Raw genomic sequence first — 24,622 nt, forward strand, 5'->3', positions numbered from 1 at the left:
AACTTCACTTTGGTAAATATCTTTGTGTGCATGCACACCTGAGGGTGCATGTGTTTGAAACAGTCTCACTATATATGGTGATCTGCCTGTTTCTGTCTCCCTGATGCTGGAATTCAAGGCAACACCATGTCAGCTTAGTTGTCAGTCGGTCAGTCAGTCTGTTTAATCTGTCTTCCTTTCTTCCTTTCATTCCTCTCTCCTCCCCTCTCTTTTTCTTTCTTTCTATCTTTTTGGTTTATTAAGACAAGGTTTCTCTATGTAGCCGTTGCTGTTCTGGAACTCTCTGTATGTACACCAGGCTGGCCTCGAACTCACGGAGATCTGCCTGCCTCTGCCTCCTGAGTGCTGGGATTAAAGGCGTGCGCCACTGCTACTGGGCTTATTGTATTGGTCTTTTTTAACATGTGGTTAAACTCATAGGGAGAAGAACCTGATGAAGATGACGCATATCAGGTATTATCCACGTTGAAGAGGATCACTGCTTTTCATAAGTAAGTTGAATCTTTGAGTTTCTGATTTTTTTAAAACCTTAGCAAATAACCTTGCATAATTTATGGGTTATTATGTTTTCAGAGTCTTTGTTTTTTCTTCCTTTTTAAAATAAATCACTTGATAGGGGCATTTTATAATATTCTGAAAAAATTATGACAGTCTTGTTTTTTTTTAAATATAGCTAAATTTGTTTTTTGTTGTTTTTAACAGTGCCCATGATCTTTCAAAGTGGGATTTGTTTGCTTGTAATTACAAACTCTTGAAAACCGGAATTGAAAATGGAGATATGCCTGAGCAGGTCTTTATTTATTTATTTATATGTTCCATACTGAACTTACAAAAGTGGAAGTTGGTGAGATAAATTTTCCCTCTGATCTTCTATTTCTTTATTCTAGATTGTTATTCATGCACTGCAGTGTACTCACTATGTAATCCTTTGGCAGCTTGCTAAGATATCTGAAAGCAGTTCCACAAAGGTATGTGCTCGTTCATCAGTGTTCTTACTAAATATTATTCACTATTTTCAGTCATGTTATACTTACTTCTAGTCTACATGTAGTCATGTTTCTAGTTTGTATGTTCATTGAAAGAACATTATGTGATTTTTAATTAAAAATTACTCACATATAAAGATGGCATAATTTGACTTCACATTCTCAAATTGTTTACTAGATATAGGAAGGTAGTTTTTTTTTTTTTTTTAAGATTTATTTACAAATGTATTATGGGTATTTTGTTTGTATGTCTGTACACCAGGAGAGGGCATCAGATCCCATGGGATTACAGTTATAGATGGCTGTGAGCTGCCATTTGAGTGCTGGGAATTGAACTCAGAGCCTCTGGAAGAGCAGCCAGTGCTCTTAACTGCTATTTCATCTCACTAGCCCTAGGGAGATAAATTTTGCAAAACAGGATTGAGTACCTTCTCTCAAGTACCTTTAAAATAACTGTAGACAATGATTGGATTATATAAACTGAAGATGAGGAACCAACTTTCTCTATACTATCTTAAGTCCTGATTACATTCTGAGATTACTTTATTTAGTATTTAAGGTTTCTCAAACTCATTTTTTAAGGTTTATTTATTTATTATTATGTGTGTCAGTGTTTTGCCTGCATGTATGTATACACACCATTTGCTTGTCTATTGGATCCCCTGGAACTGGGGTTATGGATGGTTATGAGAAACCATGGGAATCAAATCATGGCCTTCTGCAAGGGCAACAAGTGCTTTTAGCTACTTTGCCATAACTCTAGTCTCCAAGATCATGTATCATGTTTTAATTGACAATAATATTAATTGGGCTCATATTTCTAAATGTTAAGTTTATCGGAGTTATGGATTAGGCAGTATATAAGTATTTTCTTGAAGAAAAATTTTCCCCATTTGTTGGTTTAGTATGTGTACATTTAAGGGACATTTTCAAGTTTGTTAACACCACAAAATTGAGTTTTCAGGATCTAGAACTGTTATCTTTCAAATTAGAAATTAAGATACCATTCCATTTATTTTCTTCCATGAATTGGCCACTTTCAAAAAATAAAGTGAACATGAATCATAAGTATTGGCTCTAAGCATTCTGAGCTGGTGTTTTCATTAAAGTTAGCCATATATAATTATGTATGTTTCCCCAGACCACCTAGAATATCACTTAGTATACACATTAATTTTTAAGTTTTATGTTTCTCAACCTTTCTTTTATGTAATGGACAAGATAACAGGTTTCCTTGTGACATTTTCATTCATGTCTATCGTTGTTGTAGTTTGTTTCTGTTTCTTTGGTAATTACCCTAACCAAAAGCTACTTGAGGTAGGAAAGGGTTTATTTTATCTTATACAACCAGGTCACAATGCATCATTGATAGAAGTCTGTAACTGGAAGTGTTCTGTGTCCTGCCTGGTCCTGCAGCTGCTTAGACCCAAGTAAACACACAGAAGCTTATATTAATTAAAAGTGTTTGGCCATTAGCTCAGGCTTTCTACTGATTAGCTCTTACATTTAAACTCAGCCCATTTCTGTTAATCTATATGTCACCATGTTTCCCATGCCTTTACCTGTGTGTCATTACATGCTGCTCCCTGGACAGTGGGCTGGTGTCTCCTGACTCAGCCTTCCTCTTCCCAGAATTCTCCTCTCTGCTTGGCCTTCCTATACTTCCTGCCTGACTACTGGCCAATCAGCATTTTTTATCAACCAATCAGAGCAACACGTTACAGCATACAGGGTGGCATCACCATCAGAAGTCAGGGCAGGGAGCTGAGGTAGAAACCATGGAGGAATAATGTTCACTACCTTATTACTCCCTGGTTTTCTGCTCTACTGGCTTTTTTTATACAGTTCTGTACCACCTGCCCAAGGCTAGTACTACCCACAGTGCTGGGCTGGGCCCTCCCATATCAGTTATTAATGAAGACAGTTCCTCACAGACGTGCCTGCACGCCATTTTGATTTGGGCAGTTCCCCCATTGTATCATTGATATCTATAGCAAACTAGGACAATTGTAATTTGCATATACCCTCCACTCCCAATCTCATCATCTTGTTTCCTCTCTCTACTCTGTCTGGTTCCCTACCTTCCCCTAAATAGTCCTCATTCTCTTTTCATGTCATTGTGTGTACATGTGTGCACGTGTGCATGTATGAGTGTGTGTGTTTAATCTGTATTCTGTATATGAAAAAGCACATAAAATTTTCTCGTTCCTTTTCCCTTTCATTATCTTTTTTTCTTCCCTCTTCATTTCTTTAGAACTATTCCTCCCTCAACTGAATTACAGTTTGTTATATTTAAACATGTATACATTTATATGCATAACTATACATTATTATTTCAGTACGGAGTTGATAATTTCATTATAGACTACCTTCATGTTGTAGTTCTGTGTCACTGTTACTTTTTGTCACTCATAATAAATTCATTTATACACATTATATACGCATAAAATTATAGAAGTAGTTATCAAAAGTGACATGGTATGTTGCAAGCATAAATGTTGCATATAAGCGAAAACTACACTATCTGTCTTTCTGAGTCTGACTTATTTCCTTTAATACAATGATCTCCAGTTCCACCCATTTTCCTACAAATGACATAATTTTATTTTTATGTATATATACTACATTTTCCTTACCTATTCATCTGTTCTAGGGCATCTAGACTGGTGCCAGTCTAGATTCATGGGACTAGTGCAGCAGTAAACATGGATGTGAGATTTTCTTTATGGTATGGTATCCAGTGAGTGGTACTTAGAAGTTTGAATTAGATACTTTGAAGTGCACCTTGTGGACATTTGACAAAAAAGAAAAGAGAAATGATTTTTTGTCTTCCTTTGTGATAAATAATGAAGAATTTAATTTAAATTTATTTAAGTTAAAATTTCAGAGATTTCACATAGAGCTAATGCAGTTAGCTCTGTGGTAATGTTTATGTTATCAAACATTTTAATGATGTACTGAGTTGTTTATACAGTAGTTTAAATAATTCCTGTTAAATTTCTTTTCAAGGAGGACTTACTGCGTTTAAAGAAACAAATGAGGGTATTTTGTCAGATATGCCAACATTACTTGACCAACGTGAATACTACTGTTAAGGAGCAGGTTAGTAATTGCTACATTTTGTTTGCCAAGCAACTTAGCTAACATAAAAGCCTGTGTGAAAATATTTAGTAGTAAGAACCATCTAATATATGTGTATGCATGCTGCACTTTAAAAAACAATAAATTGAGCTTATACATAATAAAATGGGATATATTCCTTATTAAGAGTATATATTTTGCATTGTATGTGCCCGTGTGTGTGTGTATGTGTGTGTGTGTGTGTGTGTGTGTGTATATATATATACATATATATATATATATATACACACACACACACACACAATCTATAGCCAGTTAATGTTGCTAAAAATAAAGACCATGTGAAATTGTTGCTTGTATTGGTAGTTGTTATTTAAGAAATAAAGCTTTTCAGCCGGGCAGTGGCGGCACCTGCCTTTAATCCCAGCACTCGGGAGGCAGAGGCAGGCGGATCTCTGTGAGTTCGAGGCCATCCTGGTCTAAAGAGCGAGATCCAGGAAAGGCACAAAGCTACACAGAGAAACCCTGTCTTGAAAAACAAAACAAAAAACCCAAACAAACAAAAAAAGAAGAAGAAAAAGAAACAAAACTTTTCAGCTGCTGCTGCTTCTTCTTCTTCTTCTTCTTCTTCTTCTTCTTCTTCTTCTTCTTCTTCTTTCTTCTTCTTCTTCTTCTTCTTCTTCTTTTTTTTTTTTTTTTTTTTTTTTTCTTTTTTTTTTTTTTTTTTTTTTTTCTTCTTTTTTTTTTTTTTTTTTTTTGGAGGGGGGTGGTTACAGACTTACTCTGTGTAGCCCTTTCTGTCCTGGATCTCTCTCTCTGTAAACCAGGCTGGCTTTGAATGCACAGAGATCCTTCTGTCTCTGCCTCCTGAGTGCTGGGATTAAAGGCGTTCATCAGCACCGCCTAGGTCATCTTGAGAAAACAGCTAACTGAATTAATAATTTCAAATACAGAAAATTAGATTTCCCCCTAAAGTAAATATATTATTTTATTTATGACATTTGCTAAGAAACTTGTTGACATTCCCCCCCCCCTTTTTTTTTTTTGAACAGGCCTTCACTATTCTGTGTGATATTTTGATGATCTTCAGTCATCAGATTATGTCTGGAGGGCGAGACATGTTAGAACCATTAGTTTATACTCCTGATTCTTCATTGCAGTCTGAGTTGCTCAGCTTTATTTTGGATCATGTCTTCATTGAACAGGATGATGATAGTAATAGTGCAGGTAATTTTATTCTCATCATCTCATTGTATGTGTATGTGTATACGAACACTATTAGTAAAGTTCAATATGAAAATAGATTTGTGTTCTTTAAAGATATGGTGTTGCAGAGTATATCCTTCCAAGATACGTGCTTCTCACTAGCACTAACTCTTTTCTAGTTGGAGTCTCCTTAACAATTGTGAGAGTTGATTACAATTCATAAGGTATTCAGATAATTTGCGGAGAATAAGACATTTATGTGACTTTTCGTTGTGTATTTTTATATCATGGGCTTTCATATTTTGTTACACACTTGTACACATCCACCTATCTTTCTCAAATTTTGCTGTATTTGTAGTTTATTTTGAAAAGAAGACAAACCTTAATTCATGATCCTTCACCAATAAATTTTTTTCCTTTTACTGAGTAATAACCACTGTCATAAATTTGTTGTTTCTCATATATTTCCCTTTTACTTGGAAGTTTTCTGTTAAATAATTTTCTGTTATTAATTTCCATATAAATGTTGTTAAGTTTTTACAACATATCTTTAAATTTTTAGGCTGTTTTTCATATTGACATGTAACCACAAATGATTCATCTCAACCACTGAGCATCTTAAGAATTGACCACTATACATTTACATTTCTAATGTTAAGCATTTTGATGGTTTCAAATTTCCCATGGTTATAGATTATTACAACAAATATACTTATTTACTTGAAAATGTATAAGTTCTTTTATTATATATAAATTTAAGAGTAAAGTAGGATTGTGTACTATTATGTTTCATGTAGTGTAATTTAGCCACTGTTTGTCACATTGTTGAATTGCTTAATCAGCTCACCACCAACATACCATCTCCATTGCTATATAATGCTTGGTTTTGTAAACTATTACACATTTGATTTGTAATTTATATCATATTATAAACAGTTAAATAGGAAATATATCCGGGGTTGCTCCACTGATAATATGCAACAATAATGGTAGCTGACACTTATGAAAATCCTATGTTAGGTATTCCTCTTCATTTTTTAATTTTCATAGTAAAAGAGGAGAATACTTTTTCACATGAAGTAGAGAAAAAAATATCAGAGTTTAAAATCTCCGTGTGCGTGCGCCCCCTCTCCCCGAGTTTACTCACTCTGTAGGCCATTCTCGTCTCAAACTCAGAGATCTACCTGCCCATGCCTCCCAAGTGCTAGAATTGAAAGTGTGTGCCACCACAGCCTGGTTAAAAATTCTTTTTTTTTTTTTTTTTGGCCAGTTTAGTCTGTAGGTTCTTTTCAGTGTTACTAACTAATAACTGAAAATTATATTATGTAAAAGTGAGCCATTATAATGATAGCAATTAAGTTAATTTATAACATTCAGAATAATCTTCTTAAAATGTAAATGATGCATGTTTTAAGTTGCTGGGAAAATGGCTTTGACATATTGGAGCATATACTTTGAATAAAATGTTTGCTTATGTTCTATCTTAAATTAAAACTTGGTATTAAGGTTTTCAGATATAACTCAGTGATAGAATGTGGGGTTAGCATTCTTTTTTTGGGTGGGGGGGAGTGTTTCGAGACAGGGTTTCTCTGTAGCTTTGGAGCCTGTCCTGGACTAGCTCTGTAGACCAGGCTGGCCTTGAACTCACAAAGATCCACCTGGCTCTGCCTCCTGAGTGCTGAGATTACAGGCGTGCACCACCACTGCCCAGCATGGGATTTAGCATTCTTTTTTTTTTTTTTTTTTTTTTTTTTGGTTTTTTCGAGACAGGGTTTCTCTGTGTAGCTTTGCGCCTTTCCTGGAGCTCACTTGGTAGTCCAGGCTGGCCTCGAACTCACAGAGATCCGCCTGCCTCTGCCTCCCAAGTGCTGGGATTAAAGGCGTGCGCCACCACGCCCGGCAAGAAACTATTCCCTTTTGGATTTAGCATTCTTTAAATGCTCTGCTTTAAGTCATTAGCAACAAAAATAATTGAGATGGATAATTTCCTGTTGGGTGTCAGGATTACTAGAGGGGATTTTCAAATATTGAGAATCTTGTATTGAAAGTCTGACAGGATATAGACTAATCAATTGTTCACAACATATAAAGATTGAAAAGATTAATTTCTTTATAAAGAATAATCAATAAAACTGAAATAGTAGGGTTCTTTTAGTTTCCTTTTGTGTGCATAGTTTTTTTTATAATTAATTTCTGATATGAAATGTGTTCATAGGGAAATTCTTTGTGTGTGAGAATTTGCCTATATTACTGTATCTGTATTAATTTGGGCATCCACACACATACTGTACATGTCAGTCCTCACATCTTGAAACAAGGTATCCATGTTCACCTTTGCAGTATCAGGCTAGGTGGCACTCTGAACTTCATCTGTTCTCTTGTCTCTACTTCCAATCTCTGTGTAGAGATGCAATTGAGGAAGTGGGTGGCAAATCTCTTGAATTTCAGGCCTGCCTGGGCTATTTAGGAAGTTGTAGAGCAGTCATGGCTATATAGTAAAATCTTGCCTAAATAAATAAGAAGAATGCCTAAGAACAAGCCAGAGGTAAGTGGGGTGAGAGCATCTTTGGAAATGATAGGAGTTTTTCTGAAATTAATTTGTCTTCAGTGAAGGAGACTTTACCAACAGATTTGGAATACACATGTCTTTTTGACAAGTCATCCTGTTGGGAAAGTATAAGAATTAGATGAGCTTAAGGTGACTAACCATCAATTCCTTTTATTAGTTGCCTCTGTTCCTTTGCAATGATGGTCATTTGGTGTCTAAAAAATGTAGTATATTGGAACTTTTGAGTGGTTGTGACATCTAATTTTAGTTTTAATGCTTCTTTACCCTTTTCAAATTTTCCATTAAGAGGGTTAGTATGTGTTAAAAAACATGATTGAAATAAAATACAAAATAGATTGATTATTGGGAATCTTTACCTCCCCCTACAGATGGTCAGCAAGAGGATGAAGCCAGTAAAATTGAAGCTTTGCACAAGAGGAGAAATTTACTTGCAGCATTTTGTAAGCTAATTGTATATACTGTGGTGGAGATGAATACAGCTGCAGATATCTTCAAGCAGTATATGAAGGTGAGTTTGAAAATATACTGTAGATAGTTATTTCATGCTTACAAGAAATTATAATGATGGCTTGACTGTATGGGCACCATTGCAAATTTTTAAATACTGAATTACTTTTGTGTAGTATAAATACTTATCTTAAACAATTAACATTTTGTGTATAACATTTTCTCATATCTGTACTTACTCAGTTAATGGACATTTTGGTTTCTGATTATTTACATTTTGAATGTTAGAAAATGATCCATTCTGGGTTTACTGTTTTAAGGAATTGTATTCATGATGAAATACTTCTTTAGCAACTAGAGGCAACTTGTAACATTCAAAAATACATGTGAGATACTCTCATTTTGAAGCACGACTACAAAGGATATTGTTAATCATACTAAAAGAATATGGCCTGTGTTAAGGGATGCTCTACATAGTTTTTCAAGTAAAAATATTTTGAATATAAAAAAAATTATTTTTGAAGTTTTTACTTTCTTCTTGCTCCCTTTCTCTTGAGTCAGGGTTTCACTCTGTAGCTCTGTCTGTCCTGAACTCACTATGTAGACCAGGTTTGCTCTGAACCCACATGCATCTGCCTCTTGACTGTGGGATTTATGGCCCGAGCCACTATGCCCAGTGCCTTTACGCTCTACAAATAAAATACATGTAATTTGTTAAAGCCAATTTAATTTTCTATTTAAAATAGTTTACTAGATGAAAGAGGTTTAGCATCACTTAGAAGTAGTTTGGAAGTTACATCATTTGGCATGATGAATTAATTTTATATTATAAGGCACATCGTTTTTTTTTTTTTTGGTTTTTTGAGACAGAGTTTCTCTGTGTAGCTTTGCACCTTTCCTGGAACTCGCTTTAGAGACCAGGCTGGCCTCGAACTCACAGAGATCCGCCTGCCTCTGCCTCCCGAGTGCTGGGATTAAAGACTTGCGCCACCACCGCCCGGCTGGCACATCAAGTTTTTTTTTTTTTTTTTTTTTTTTTTTTTTTTTTTTTTTTTTTTAACAAATTTGAAAGTTTTAGATTTCGATATTCTAAATTGTGGTCATTTTTTTTCCATCATGGAGAATACTTATTATCTCTGTATTTGTCCTCTCCTTACTTTATTAAAAGGTAGAGCTGATGTATATATACATAAAATTTGGGTGTGGGGTCAGATCTCTGTGAGTTTGAGGCCAGCTTTGTCTACATAGTGAGTTCCAGGCCAGTCAGAGTTACTTAGTGAATCATTGTCTCAAAAAATAGTACATTTTTCCTGTATATTCTTCTGTTATCATTGATAGCTAATTTTATAGGTATTAAAACCATTGTTTTAAATGAGAAAAATACACATATGTAATATGCAAATTTTACTCATAGTAATTTTCTTTTAAATGTTGTTCATACGCTATTTGTTCTATAAACCAAATTAATAAGTTGTCCTACATCTCATTAACAGTGAGAGTAACTGATTATATTAATTGTGCTTAAAGAAAACTTATTTTATCCCTGAATCTCAGTATAACCTAGTTACTGCTTTATTTCATGCCTTCTTTGTTTAAACAATTTGGATTTAAGTTAAAGATGATTTCTTAGAAATGACCTGCAACCTTTAGAACTGTCATAAGTTTATTGTCTTTGAAAGTACAGATGCATACTTTGTTTTATGATTATAGAATTAAAATAAACTTAGTCTTATTTTCCAAAATTTTCAGAGAGTAAACTAATTTGCATCAATTTCTTTTTCTAGTATTATAATGATTATGGAGATATCATCAAAGAAACAATGAGTAAAACGAGGCAAATTGACAAAATTCAGTGTGCTAAGACCCTTATTCTCAGTTTGCAACAGGTAAGACTGAGTGTCAGGTTTACTTAACATAATTTACTGTCAGTTATCAAAAATGTAATTACTGAAACTGGGCAGAGGACATGACAGATAATTTGTGAAAGGAGCAATACAAACTATTCAACCTCACTCACTAGTAGACAAAAAATAGAGTACTTGAAATTTATACACACATGTGAAATGATTGAGTCTGGCTAATGGACTCACTCACTCATTATCTCATAAATTGAAGTAAGATCATTTTAATCCACTCTGAGAAATTTTCTTTTTCTCTTTTCTTCTTGGTGTATGTTTGTGTGGAGTGTGTGTGTGTGCATGAATGTGTATTTATGTATATACCTGTATGCGGTTATAAGTGTGGAGGCCAGAGATTGACTCTTGTGTACTTACTGTCTTTGATTGTGTTCCTTCACTGAGGTGGGGTCTCTCTCTGAACCTGGCCTAACCTAGGATGTTAGGCAGGCTTCTACATCCACTTGTCTTTTATGTGGATGCTAGGATTTGAACTTTGATCCTTGTGTTTGCATGGTAAGCACTTTATCCACTTAGCCATCTTCTCAGCCTCGTTCCCCTTTAAACTGTGTGTGTGTGTGTGCGTGTGCGTGTGTGTGGGCGTGCCCACACATACTTGCACAAATGTGCCAAATTGTGCATGTGCAGACCACAGAACAACTTGGGAGAGTTGGTTCTCTTCATCTACCCTGTGAGTTATCAAATTAGATCATCAGATGTTATGACAAGACCCATTAAACAACTTGCTGTTATTTCACCATGTAGCCCAGGCTATCCTGACCTGAAATTCCTTTTGCCTCAGCCTCCTGAGGGCTGGAGTTAGTGGTATGTGCCACTGTACCTGGATAGCAATGTTTAACTATACAATATTTGTGTGGAACAAAGAAAATGTGTGTGTGTGTGTGTGTGTGTGTGTGTGTGTGTGTGTGTGTGTGTGTGTACCTTTGTGTGTTTATTTTCGAGTGGGACATGGGCCTTGTGCATGATGCTCTACCACTCAGCCACATCCTTTTCCCTATAGTATCTATCTCATTGTTAACTATACTCACTATATTGTAAAGTTCATCTGGAACCTAATCATCCTAATTGATGATTCCTATTCCACTGCCCTAGTTTGTGGCAGTAATTATTTTATTCTGTCTTTGGCTTCAACTTTGTTAGGTTCTGTTAAGTGTGATCATATGGTATTTGGTTTCTATGCCTGCCTTATTTCACTTAATGGAAATGCCATATAATTTCACCTTTTAAAAGCTAAATAATACTTGCTTTTGTGTGTTGTCATGCATATATATGTGGTACATAACATTCCATTATGTGTGGACAATTAAGTTAATCTGTCTTGTGGTCATTGTTAATGGTATTATACAGTGAACATAGTAGTATTGATATCTCTTTGAAATAATGAATAATGGTATGTAGATATCTTTGTCAATTTAATAGTTGTATAATACTTTACTTTATAGATGGATTATAATTTTTAAGCAGAGATGTTGAGGCTTTTTATAACTTATGTCATTATAAATATTACTAAAATATTTTGTGCATAGTATTGTACATAAATATTTTGTTGGATCAAGTCTTAGAACTACTAAGTTACAAGATATCAAAATTCAAGAGCTTTTGCTACTTTATGATTAAATTTCATGATGTGAAGATTCACCTCTTGGAGTTAAATAATACAGTGGCTAACATTCATGAGACCCTGAATTTCATCACCATCACCACAAAAAGCAGAGCATAGTTGTCTAATAGGGTTTTCCTTTCCTTACGTTGTTATATATGTTTGTACCCAAGTAATATTCATTGATTGGAATTTTGATAGATTTTACCTAAAGAGTTTGGAACACCAATAATGATATTTTAAAAAAATCCGTGTTTTAGGTATATCCTTTGTCTAACTTTTATATTTTAACTGGAAAATATGCTTAAAATATGTTAATACCTATATATCAAGAATACTGGCCGGGCGGTGGTGGCACACGCCTTTAATCCCAGGATTGAAGCAGTAACTTAGTAAAGAGTCTAAGATGGGACTGAAGTGCTGGCTAGCGGTAAAGCTGTTGCTGCCAAGACTGATGACCTGAGTTCCACCCTCAGGATTCACATGGTAGAAAGAGAACTGACGACAGCAAGTTGTCCCGTGACCTCCACAAGTGTCTAAACACACACACATCTAAAAAAGAGTGTAAGAAGTGAATTAAAAAAATTATTATTCAGCCGGGCAGTGGTGGTGCATGCCTTTAATCCCAGCACTTGGGAGGCAGAGGCAGGCGGATCTCGGTGAGTTCGAGGCCAGCCTGGACTACCAAGTGAGTCCCAGGAAAGGCACAAAGCTACACAGAGAAACCCTGTCTCGAAAGACAAAAAAAAAAAAAAAAAAAAAAAAAAAAGAATACTGACATTGTCTTCTTCTTTTTCCAAACAGCTTTTTAATGAGATGATACAAGAGAATGGCTACAATTTTGATAGATCATCGTCAACATTTAGTGGCATAAAAGAACTTGCTCGACGTTTTGCTTTAACTTTTGGACTTGACCAACTGAAAACAAGAGAAGCCATTGCCATGCTTCACAAGTAATCAATTTCCTAATACTTTATTCAGTGCTTGGATTTTCATGAATCTTACTTTGGGTCTATCCTTTTGTTTGTTTGCAATGGCTAATTAAGCTTGTTGTATTATTGGTTTATAAACTTCTTAAGTTTATAAACTTAATTGGGTCCCCCTTCCTTTTATAAATACACATGTGTATGTGCATGGGCATCCTTCATAAGAAAATCAGAACAAACTCAGCTCAAATGTCCAGAATGCTACCTACCTCCTTTGAAACAAGGTCTGTGCTTGGCCTGGAGTTCACCAGTTAAGCTATATTGACAGGCCAGTAAGCCCTGGGATTGCTTGTGCACTGGCCCATGAATTGCACACAACTTACTGTTCTTAATCGTTTTATCTGTCCCTCTCCAACTTTAACTTACTCTCTTACTTCACCTTGTTATTTGCCTTTTAATACATTGGTAATAATTTTAGGTAAAATTTAAGAAACATAAATTGAATAATTATAAGAAATATATTTTTTTCGTGTGATAAATAGCTTGCTTTCTTTTTTAAAAAATTTGTTTTAATGCCTCCCGACCTGATTTTCCTGACCTCCTTTCACTCCTCCCAACCTCCCCTCTCCCCGGTATCCACTCTTCTTTCATTTTCCTTCAGAAAAGACCAGGCCCCGCAGGAATATTCACTGAACATGGCATAACAAGATAAAATAAGACCAGACATAAACTCATATCAAGGCTGGGTGAGGCAACACAATAGGAGGAAAAGGGTCCTATGAGCAAATGAAAGAGTCACAGACACCACCACTCCCACTGTTAGTAGTCCCACAAAAACATCAATAAAACCACCAACCATAACATATATGTAGAGGACCTAGTGCAGACCAATGCATAGCCTGTTTCTTTCCCAATTTCACTTTCATTGTGTTTCTACCCTGTTACATTTTGATAGAGCACAAAGGTGGTTGTTATCTTGATCAGTTGTGGTATTTAAGTTGTGACATTAATGTGGTTAAAATGGTCCCTAATTAGAGTTTAATCTGATTTTTTAATAGGCCATGATTAGAGTTTAATCTTCAAAAAGAAGCTTTAAGCAAGTCATTATAAGTAGGCATTATTCACTTTTAAGGTAGTCCTATGTGCTAGAGTATGACTTTCATATTCTGAAAAACATAGATAATATGTTGATTAGTACATGCAAGAATTTGGGCTATTTTTGTGGGAAAGAATATTTGAGTAAAGAGTATATGCTGGAGCTTTTCATGTAATCCCAGAATTTGAGAAGTCTAAGTAAAAAATCACAGATTCAAGGCCAGCCTGTGTTATAAAAAGAGACCATGTCAAAAAACCAGAAAAGAATGTAGATTAAACCAAACCACATTAGTTGATGGCTAACTGGTGTGTATATGTTTGTGTGTTATTTTGTGTTAGACTGACATGATGATATTCTCTTTGACTTTTAAATTTTTATTTTTAAAATATTTGGAAATAAAGTAAACATCATAATATTTATCTCATTCTCTTTATTTTCTCTACAGAGATGGCATAGAGTTTGCTTTTAAGGAGCCTAATCCACAAGGGGAGAGCCATCCACCTTTAAATTTGGCGTTTCTTGATATTCTCAGTGAATTTTCTTCTAAACTGCTCCGACAAGATAAAAGAACAGTGTATGTATTTTATTTTTCTTTCTGACACATGTGTAGCATTATATTAATTTATAAAAACTTTCTACTCCACTTCATCAGTTTTATAACTTTCAGTATATTCTGTGCACAGTACTGCACTTGAGTATTTTGAGTTCCACTCCCAGTATTTTTGTGACTTTTGAGGTGTAACTTGAGTGCTTTGTGAATTCTTTGCTGAGTACTTGCTATAGCCCAACTAAGGAGGCAGCATTTAAAGGGCAGTGATATTGAAAATTCATCAGGCTTATCCTGATTAGTCTGTATCTTAAAATGTGTCTATTCTGCAAAGCAAAAGAAATTTCTGTGCGATAATTTCCTAAAATGGTGGCTTATGAGAGACACTTTCTAGTGTCTGCCCTCTCCCCAGCTCCTTAAGATAAAAGCTGGTAGAAAATTAGAAATAGCACTTCATTTAATATCTTCTGAAAACTCACTATAGATTTTTTTTATGTAGTTCTAAAGCAGACAAAACTTGTGATAAGTTGGATTCAAGTGTAGATACATGTTGCCCACTGAGCTGAAGTTTTCTAGGTAGGGAATTTACCAAGGACATGGCACATGTTCAACAACTGTTAAGCTGGAATACTCTCAAGTATTTCATTTAATTTGAGATTTCTGATAGACATTTTCTTTATGCTTTTGGGGTTGAGATTAGTAATGAAATACTAAGCTCAGGTTCTTACAAGGAAAGGTTGTTTGAACTAGCAGTTCTGTGCATCAAAGTTAATGGTTTCTACTTCTTTTGAAGGTATGTTTATTTGGAAAAGTTCATGACCTTCCAGATGTCACTCCGAAGAGAAGATGTATGGCTTCCTCTGATGTCTTACCGAAATTCTTTGCTAGCTGGTGGTGATGATGATACCATGTCAGTCATTAGTGGGATGAGCAGTCGGGGGTCAACTGTACGGAGTAAAAAATCAAAACCATCTACAGGAAAACGGAAAGTGGTTGAAGGCATGCAACTTGCGCTCCGTAAGGACATAATTAATACTGTTGAAATTTATTCTTACTGTTAATCATCTGAATTGTTATTAAGAGTCACCTTGCTTTTCATGTGATATATGATACTCAGTAGTAGCTTGTACAATGTATCATTTGTGCATAGATGTGCTGTTTTAACCATTTTACATACATGGCAGTCAGTTCTGTCAACTCTATGAGGCACATTCTCCCTTTTCAGGTGTGAAGTAATATAGACAGATTGTTACCTTTTAATCACTATTCTGTACTCTATGCATATGAAAATGGTTCCAGTGTGAGATCAGATCATTTCATTGCAGCACAACAATCAAAAAAAGCTGTAATGTAACCTCTCAATTTCTATTCAGGAATAATGAAATAATTGTGAAGAGCATGATAGAAATTAAAAGTGATATTTGTCATAGGTAGGAATACATTATGCTTTGTGGTGTTTGGCTCTTAGCATCCCAAAAGTGGCTCAGTATGGGCCTAGGGAAATTTTTCCTCTTTTCTCATTAGCTCTTAACAACTTAGTACAGTTGTCAAGATCTGTTGTAGTTATTGTCGCTGAGAAACTATCTTAAGACTTGGCATAGAAAGGATATGGCATGGTGCCTAAGCTAGACAGGCCTAAAGGCTGGTGGCTGCATTTGTATGGAAGCATCTTCACTTACATATCTGACTTCACCTGGATTTTCTCTCAACACTCTTTTATAATGTCTCCATATCAGCATCTCACTAAGCTCCAAGAGCTATTATTCTAAAAGAGGATATGGAAGCTACCAGTGTAAGGCCTCAGCCTGGAAACTGGTGTGGTATAACTCCTTTAATATTCTTCTGTTAGTTAGGAAATCAATAGAAATTCCATGAAAAGGATATACTTCTTCACCTTATTTTTTGTTTTGTTTTCATAAGACGGAGCTTCATTATATATCCTGAGCTGGTCTTGAATTCCTGAATCTCTTGCCCACTTTTCCCAGGTATGGGACTAGAGAAGTGTACCACTGTAAAGAGTGCAGTACTAAACTTGATTGCTAGATGGTTTCAGTGTCTCCTGTCTAATCATAACCTATAACTCATCCAATTTTAGGCTTGGCTATAAAGTGCCAGCATCATTGCGATTGAGGAAAGAGTCCTGAAATTGGAATGTGATGCTTTATAAGAACTATAAGAAGTAGTATTTTTAGTAGATAAGTTAGCAAATTAAAAGGATGTTTCTTGAATATGATTATACATCTTAAAGAACTTTTCTTTGCATAGTTAATAATTTGTGCTGATTCACCAGTCTCTCCTTTATATTCTGTACAACACTTTTGTACATTGGCACTTTTATAACATCTTACAAATAGATTATTAAATTAGATGAAATTTTTTATAAACATTTTAGGTATTTGGATAGCTATATATAAATTGGCATTAATAAATGAATGGAAGAGCTGGGTGATGGTGGTGCATGCTTTTAATGCCAGCATTTGGGAGGCAGAGGCAGACGAGTTTGAGGTCAGCATACTCTACAAAGCAAGTTCCAGGACAGCCAGAGCTGTCACACAGAGAAACCCTGTCTTGAAAAACAAAACAAAATATAAATAAATAACTTAGTGGAAGGAAGGATAAATGCCAGGTCAGTGGAAAATGACCCTGAACATAGAAGTCGTCAAAATAATCTTATTATATTATATAATGTGCAGTTTATGTCTAATCCATTGGTTATCCTCAAAACTCTTTTCTTTCAAATAGTGTGCATGTACACAAAGTGCACATATAAACACTTAGTCTTGTAGTAAAATAGCTTTCCTTCAAATTCATAGTAACTTGTTTTACCTTACTATTAATTCAGTGACACATGTGAATTTGACATTTATAATCATGTGGACACCGTTATATGTTTGGGGGGTATATCTTACAGATGTGACTATTTAATGGTCCACTACTTGATGTACATAGAGACTTGTGTTTTCTTTGACATTAATCTTAAGACCTGCTTAGCCACCATCCACATTGTATAGACTGAAAACCACCTTTCCTACTAATCCCTATCACTAGTACCAGTTTGGATTTACCTGAGCCCACATACTTATTCTCCTATCTGGCATGTTACTTAGTAATCATCCTATTCTTAAGTCCACCATTCATACTACTCCCACGGTGACTAAAACATGTAACTCACCAAATTGCTTCTCTTTTTTTCCCAAACTATTAGCAACAGTTTCTTGTCACCTTAACTCAGATCACAATATGTTCCACACATTAATTCCTCTTTTGTTTGGTTGCATTGGTTTTTGAAACAGAATCTCACTTTTAACTTGTACTCTTTCCTCCTTGTCCTGAGTGCTGGTATTGAACTCTGCCTAACATGTACTTGGCTACATATTGAATCCTGCTTCTTTATCCAGTCTCATCTTTTCTTATTCTATTACTCTTCACATCCCTATAGTAGCAAGGTATTAGTTTGAATCACAAGAAATTGACACTTTTGTAGGTCAGATATCAACAGATTAATATGATTCAGTCATTACTGTTTCATGCCTCAGTGCTCTTATGGTCTACCTAGAGAATCTTTCCTAGTGTAGATGCTCCCTGCTCTTATTAACCCTTACTTCTTTTTTTTTTTTTTTTTTTTGTTTTTTTTTTTGGTTTTTCGAGACAGGGTTTCTCTGTGTAGCTTTGCGCCTTTCCTGGAGCTCACTTGGTAGCCCAGGCTGGCCTCGAACTCACAGAGATCCGCCTGCTCTGCCTCCCGAGTGCTGGGATTAAAGGCGTGCGCCACCAACGCCCGGCAACCCTTACTTCTGAGTAACTACTCTAATCTGTCACCATCCCATGCCCTCTGTATTCCTTTTCTCCTAGCACTCACCATACTACGTTGTAATTTGCTCACCTGTTCTTTCTTCACAAACAGACCGTAGGACAAGGGTGGAATATATACCTTTGTGTGACCCAGTGTCCTACTCTACCATATGGAAAGCTTCCAGATGTTTGTGTTTTAAGTGAGTCATATTAGACTCCAGATAAGTGACAATGAGTAGCCAAACTTGATTGCTGTAAACTTTCTCTTTCAGCTGAAGAAAGCAGTAGTAGTGACAGTATGTGGTTAAGCAGAGAGCAAACACTGCATACCCCTGTTATGATGCAGACACCACAGCTCACCTCCACTATTATGAGAGAACCGAAAAGATTACGGCCTGAGGATAGCTTCATGAGTGTCTATCCAATGCAGACAGAGCACCATCAAACTCCTCTTGATTATAAGTAAGTGCATTTGATCATTTTCTTTACTAGAACTTTATTAATTACATAGAAAAAAGTTAAGTTAAAAGAAGAATAAAATTCTCCTTGAAGCACGCAGGTAACATGGATGTTAGCTCAAAGACAACAAGAGGAAGCAAGGCAACAGCAGGAGAGAGCAGCAATGAGCTATGTTAAACTGCGAACTAATCTTCAGCATGCCATGTAAGTGAGAGTGCCTTATTGTCTGAGTCTAGGAAGTTCACTAATTCATTTTAACATACTTCAATGTGTGCCGTATCTCCAATTTCAGCAAACTCTCTAGAGTAACTAAGCTGAAATAATCAAGGAACTAGATTTTGGTCTTTCCAACAGAAAAATAAAATGTTTTAAGTCAAATATCAACTAGTTAGCCAAAGGACCAATCATATGTAGATTGATCTGTTGGAAAAATATAACTATGAATCCTTGTTTATTTTGGTACACAGAATTAAAAATACATTTGTGTTACATCTTAATTATATTCCCACCTTAGTTCGGGTCCTCATCTTTCACCTGAACTATTGTAATTAGCTTTCTAACTGGTTTTCTTCCTTTAAACCCCCCATTTATCTGCTCACCAAACCTCTCCCTTCACACTTTCCACCGCTCCATCATTCACACTACCATCAAGAATTAGAATTTTAGAATAAAAGTCTTACCATGTAACTTTCTACTTAGAGCTTTTCCATGGCTTCCCATTGCCTGCTGGATAAAGTTCAGTTTCTTTACTTAGTTCATGGCATGCAAGATCTTTCAAAATATGCCTCCTGCTTCCATTTTAGTGTATCACATCTCATTACTTGGAAACTGATAAAATCATGGTGAAAACAGGCTTAAGTGTCACCTTAAGCAAAATTATAATTATCTATGATCCCATAACACTGTATATTTGTATTTCTTACAGCGTTTGCCATATTGTATTGTAATGATTTGTGTGTTGCAATTTTGTCCATTTCTCTAGACTGTGAGCTCCTCAAGAGCAGGGACCTTATTTATTGCTTGTTAGAGCTTAACACATACAAAACAATAAGCAAATGTTCATGGAATGAGTAAAAATTGTTCTTGCTTTGTTTTTACTGGATTCTGTATGGGAACTTGATAAATACTTCAGAAATTTTGATTAGAAATTTTCATGAATTTGCTGACAAGTAGACTTGATCATGCTTTATATACATGGCAAAAATGTTATTCTAATTATTTTAAGTTTGAAAGCATTGTAACATATGTATTTTTTTAAACTTGGGGAGATAGTGATTGTTACCTCTTAAAATTTGTATTTTGTTTTATTTTGTTGACTTTAAAATAAGAATTCACCACATGTATGGTGGCATGTAAATATTCACTCTAGCTGTCGCTGTAGTGGTTTTAAGAACCTCTATGGACGCACTAAATATGCGCCATTATGGCTTGTCTCCTATGGTTGTCATCTACACTAGCACTTGGTTTTGTCCTGTTTCTCTTGCTGTATTGTCCTTATTTTGTATTTGTCTTCGTGCTTGATTGATTGATCCTACAACCAATTCCTTAGCTTCTAGTTAAACAACCATCCAAACAGTTCAGAATTCTGCCGTATAATTATTTGGTTTATTTTTGTCCTCTAAAAACTTGGCACCAGTTCCCAAGATCTTAGAGGTCTGGAACATCTTTTTGTTTGCAATTTGGTTTGGTTCTTGATTGTAGGCAATCTCCAGACAACTAACAGGGAGTTTATCTGAGTTAAACAGCTCTCACCAGTAGATTCTTTTGGTGGTTGTACCATAAATGGTTGATTGCCTGAAACATTAAAGTACTTTTGCTTTACAATGCTTTTTCTTTCATTAATGATACCCACCCTGTAACTAAAATAATTTCTGAATTACATTTTCCTCCATAGTTTATATTAACATATTTCTTCAGTGTACTACTGTAAAGGAAATACAGAATGGATTTCTGGTTTTTGATTATATGATCTGGAAAACACAGATTGCCTTTGCTTTCATTTTCACAAAAGTATAATAAAATTGTCTTTTACTATCCAGAATTATTATGCCTGACATTATCATATTTGTTCAGAAAGCCTCAATCAGATATTGTGATCCACTGTAGTGTTGTATACATTGAAACTGCTCAATTAAATAATTTAGGTTTTGATGAGTTGTTTTGGGTATTGAGGGATCTTTGGAAAAGAAAAGACAGTAATGTCAGCCAAACTGGAAAACAAGAAGTCACATGCAAATTCACCACTGGGCTGCGTACTTTATGCTGATCTGGGCTAATTTGTAAACTTAGTTTATTTTCCCTGTGATTGTGTGAAAAAAAAAACACAACTTTTGATCTTGATGTTATTTTTCATTTTTATGTAAATTCTTGGCTTTGAGTTTCATAGTATGGCGGAATTCAGCTTTGAGCATCAAGTGTTCATTTTTATACTAAGCAGAATTAATTCTCTTAGTGTGTACCCTTATAGCATTTGATGCATATATTGTAATATGTATCATGTTGTCAAGTTTATCTGTTTTCCCCTAGTATATTGTAAGCTCCTTGAGGGCAGGAATCATGTTTTACTTACTTTTTTCATCCATAGGACACAATAGAAGCCTGTCATGGAGTAGGCATCATGTGAATGTGTGAATGAATGTATGGCTGGTGTACACATTTGACACTGAATGAATGAATGACTAATGATTAACACAGCCTTATGTATAATCAGAATATATGTATTCTGAAAATGTTATTGCTTTGGTCTGTTATGTTTGTTTATTAATTTGTACCCTGCCTATTTTCAAAAAGGATTTGAGGTGTCTGCTATGTTCCTATGTGGAAAATTCTCATTGAACATTGTATATGGCATACCAGAAGTAACGAACTAAATGTATTGAAGTATTGTAGAATAAACATAAATTCTTAGTGTTTTTAAACATTGAGATTTTGACGCCACTGATGACATGATCGATGCCTAATCATTCTCCCTGACCTTTAATTCCATCATTTGCCATTATACTCGAATATAGAAAGCTACATACTTGCTGCCTATATACCAATAGTCCTGCCATTGGTTCAGATCTTTACCTTGTTTTATATTTCTCTAGTCGGCGTGGTACAAGCCTAATGGAAGATGATGAAGAGCCAATTGTTGAAGATGTTATGATGTCCTCAGAAGGAAGAATTGAGGATCTTAATGAGGGAATGGACTTTGACACCATGGATATAGACTTGGTAAGAAATACTCAGAAGTAAGAATTTTTTTTCTTGTTTAAATCCTTTGAAAATAAAGTTGATATTTCTTAGGGAAAGATTGAAAAAAAAAATAGGTTCTACAAAAACGTTAAAGTTATTTTCAGGGATTTAAGTCTATGAGAAGGGATTGAGACATGTGTGGTTGGTTGGTGAGGGTGTTAAGGTCTTAGTTTGATGCATTTGCACCACATAAGAAAAAAAGATTCTTCCTATAGCCAACATTTATAGTGTATATTTGTTTTCTTTAAGGTTGCTTTCCATCCATTGGCTGTTTTCAGAAAATGATTACCACAACACACACACACACACACACACACACACACACACACACACACACACTCAAACTCAATTTATTCTGGGTCAGGCACACAGAAGAGTACATAATTTAAGATTAAAGTTATGTGTTTAGATTAGCTTATTACACGCTGATTACATGGGAAGTCTAAGGCACTATGATAATGGTTATATTCTATTTTTAAAAGGCAAGTTAAACTTAAACAGGCTGAATACACAGTAGGGGAACAGATTGAGTAAACAGATTTAAATAGTCTCAGCTGGGCGGTGGTGGCACAAACTTTTAGTCCCAGCACTCAGGAGACAGAGAGGAAGGAAGATCTTGGACTTCAAAGCCAGCCTGGTCTGCAAAGCAAGTGTCAGGACAGCCAGGGCTACACAGAGAAACAAACAAAAATATACTTATTTTGAATTCTCTTAAGGCATATTATTAACTTGGTTGCAAGGTTGAGCAAAAGTTTAGTTTCTGAAGGCAAGAAGTATTTTTTAAAACATTCTCACATTTTGAAGTAATAAAAATCATGCATTTATATTTGAAGTTAATTTAATAATGTATAGGATTATAAAGGACTTTATTTTGCTTATTATAATTTGACTACAAAAGTCAAATAATACTCAATGTTTACATACTAAGTTTTAGAAAGTATTATGAGTATATTGTCATCACTTTCTAATTTTTCATTGTTAAGTATGGTATATTCTTGGTAGAAATCTTTTGTTGAGGCAAACTTTCATGTTAAAAGTAAAGTAAAATTTCTTGAAACATGGTTAGAGTATATGCACTATGCTTTATGAGATTTTGGCAACAATCTCATTCAACTTTGTGAGATAAATTGAGATGATGAAAGATATTAAAGCTTAAAAATTTAACTTACCCAAGGAGAAGAAATCCTATAATTAGTAAAGCTGAACTTACAGCAAGCCAAGTCTCTGTGGTTGTGGTAGTTAATGTACTATTGAGTATTCTTGAAGGAAAGAGGTGCTATTTATCTTTAGAGTAATGTTATATGGTTTCTTTCAAGGAAAACGATATTAGGAGAGGGGGGAGGGAGGAGGGGGAGAGAGGGAGGGAGGTGTGTGTGTGTGGTTTTTTTGAGACAGGGTTTCACTGTGTAACAGCCCTGGCTGTCCTGGAACTTGCTTTGTAGACAAGTCTGGTCTTAAAATTCAAAGAGATCCATCTGCCTCTGCCTCCCGAGTGCTGAGATTAAAGGCATGTATTACCACCCCTGGCTGACTTTTTCTTTAAGTAAAGTGAAAAATATTTTTTCTAATGAAGGTCTTTATGCTTACAACCATTCTGTTTTGGGGGGGCATGGGAGATTGGCAAGCAATGATTGAAGTATTTTGAGGTACACTTGAGAATCACCTAGACCAGAGAACTAATAACATATATATGGATATTTTTATTTACTGTCTGGTTTAGACTTGGTGTATAAACAAACATCAGCTTTCTCTTTTCTTTCCTTAGCCACCATCAAAGAATAGACGGGAGAGAACAGAACTGAAGCCTGATTTCTTTGATCCAGCCTCAATTATGGATGAATCAGTAGGTTTAATTTAAATATGCCCCAGGATTTTTAAATCAAAACTTTAGGCAATGACCTGATGCAGTAGTGATAAAAGGTTAAAAGTACTTTGGCCAACTGGGATTTGAATGTTAAGCATTTAGACCTTTCTTAGAGGTTTGGGTTGCCTGTTGATGGATTTCAAATGAGGGAATGATATGAATCAGAGTTGTATCTCAGCAAGAATTCTTTGGCAGAATAAGGGAAATAATTATAATATAAAGGTATGGTGAAAACTGATAACCTAACTGAGAGTAGTAGCACACACCTGTTATGATTGCACTTTGGATGCTGAAAGAAGATCAGGAGTTCAAGGCCAATGTTGACCACACTGTCTCAAAAAGAAAAAATAGATACCCAAACAAGGGTTTTGCTAATGAAGAGTGAGATTGAGATACCTAGAATATAATATTTTTGCTGATCTCCCCAGATAGGTATTTTTTTATTCTCTGCCTTTAATACTTCATGCATGCTTTCATTGGGATAATTACCACACTGGAATAGTGAGATAGGTTTGAGCAGTGGCAATTCTCTTCATTTTGAGTTCTACCTAATATAATAATTAGTTCTCTCAAATAATTTGCATGTCTTTCTATCTCACTTACCCATTCATACTGCTTCCTCCCTATACCTAACATGGGTAACTATTGCTCTATCCTTTGAGGTAGGATTATTTTCTACTTACCTTACATTTCCTTGCTCTGGTTGACCTTATAATATGCTTTCAAACAGATATTGGAAACGTTTTGATAAACCAAGTCATATACTATTGTAATTGGTTGTTTGACATGAAAGCTTTACAGAGAAGCACATATACATACCTTTGAACAGAGCATCTTATTTATTTAGTATGTGGTGCTGGGAATTGAAGTTAGGCCTCACACATTCTAGGCAGATG

General features: G+C 35.2%; 1 protein-coding gene across 6 annotated transcripts in view; it reads left to right on the forward strand.

Moving 5' to 3' along the window:
* Stag2 (stromal antigen 2) overlaps positions 1-24,622 on the forward strand; it is a 141,166-nt gene that overhangs the window by 111,480 nt on the left and 5,064 nt on the right. For 4 of the 6 annotated variants that reach the window (XM_028881628.2, XM_028881630.2, XM_028881627.2 and 1 more), the window contains exons 20-33: positions 421-491; positions 703-790; positions 888-968; positions 3,996-4,088; positions 5,120-5,294; positions 8,211-8,350; positions 10,074-10,175; positions 12,610-12,758; positions 14,273-14,401; positions 15,168-15,391; positions 18,439-18,628; positions 18,719-18,829; positions 21,715-21,841; positions 23,628-23,705. In XM_028881628.2, coding sequence (XP_028737461.1) covers positions 421-491; positions 703-790; positions 888-968; positions 3,996-4,088; positions 5,120-5,294; positions 8,211-8,350; positions 10,074-10,175; positions 12,610-12,758; positions 14,273-14,401; positions 15,168-15,391; positions 18,439-18,628; positions 18,719-18,829; positions 21,715-21,841; positions 23,628-23,705 — 1,758 coding nt within the window. The remainder of the gene's footprint in view (positions 1-420; positions 492-702; positions 791-887; positions 969-3,995; positions 4,089-5,119; positions 5,295-8,210; positions 8,351-10,073; positions 10,176-12,609; positions 12,759-14,272; positions 14,402-15,167; positions 15,392-18,438; positions 18,629-18,718; positions 18,830-21,714; positions 21,842-23,627; positions 23,706-24,622) is intronic. The other 2 variants (XM_028881632.2, XM_028881631.2) reach the window with 1 other exon arrangement.

Source organism: Peromyscus leucopus, chromosome X (genome assembly GCF_004664715.2).
Source record: "Peromyscus leucopus breed LL Stock chromosome X, UCI_PerLeu_2.1, whole genome shotgun sequence".
Classification (NCBI taxonomy): Eukaryota; Metazoa; Chordata; class Mammalia; order Rodentia; family Cricetidae; genus Peromyscus; species Peromyscus leucopus.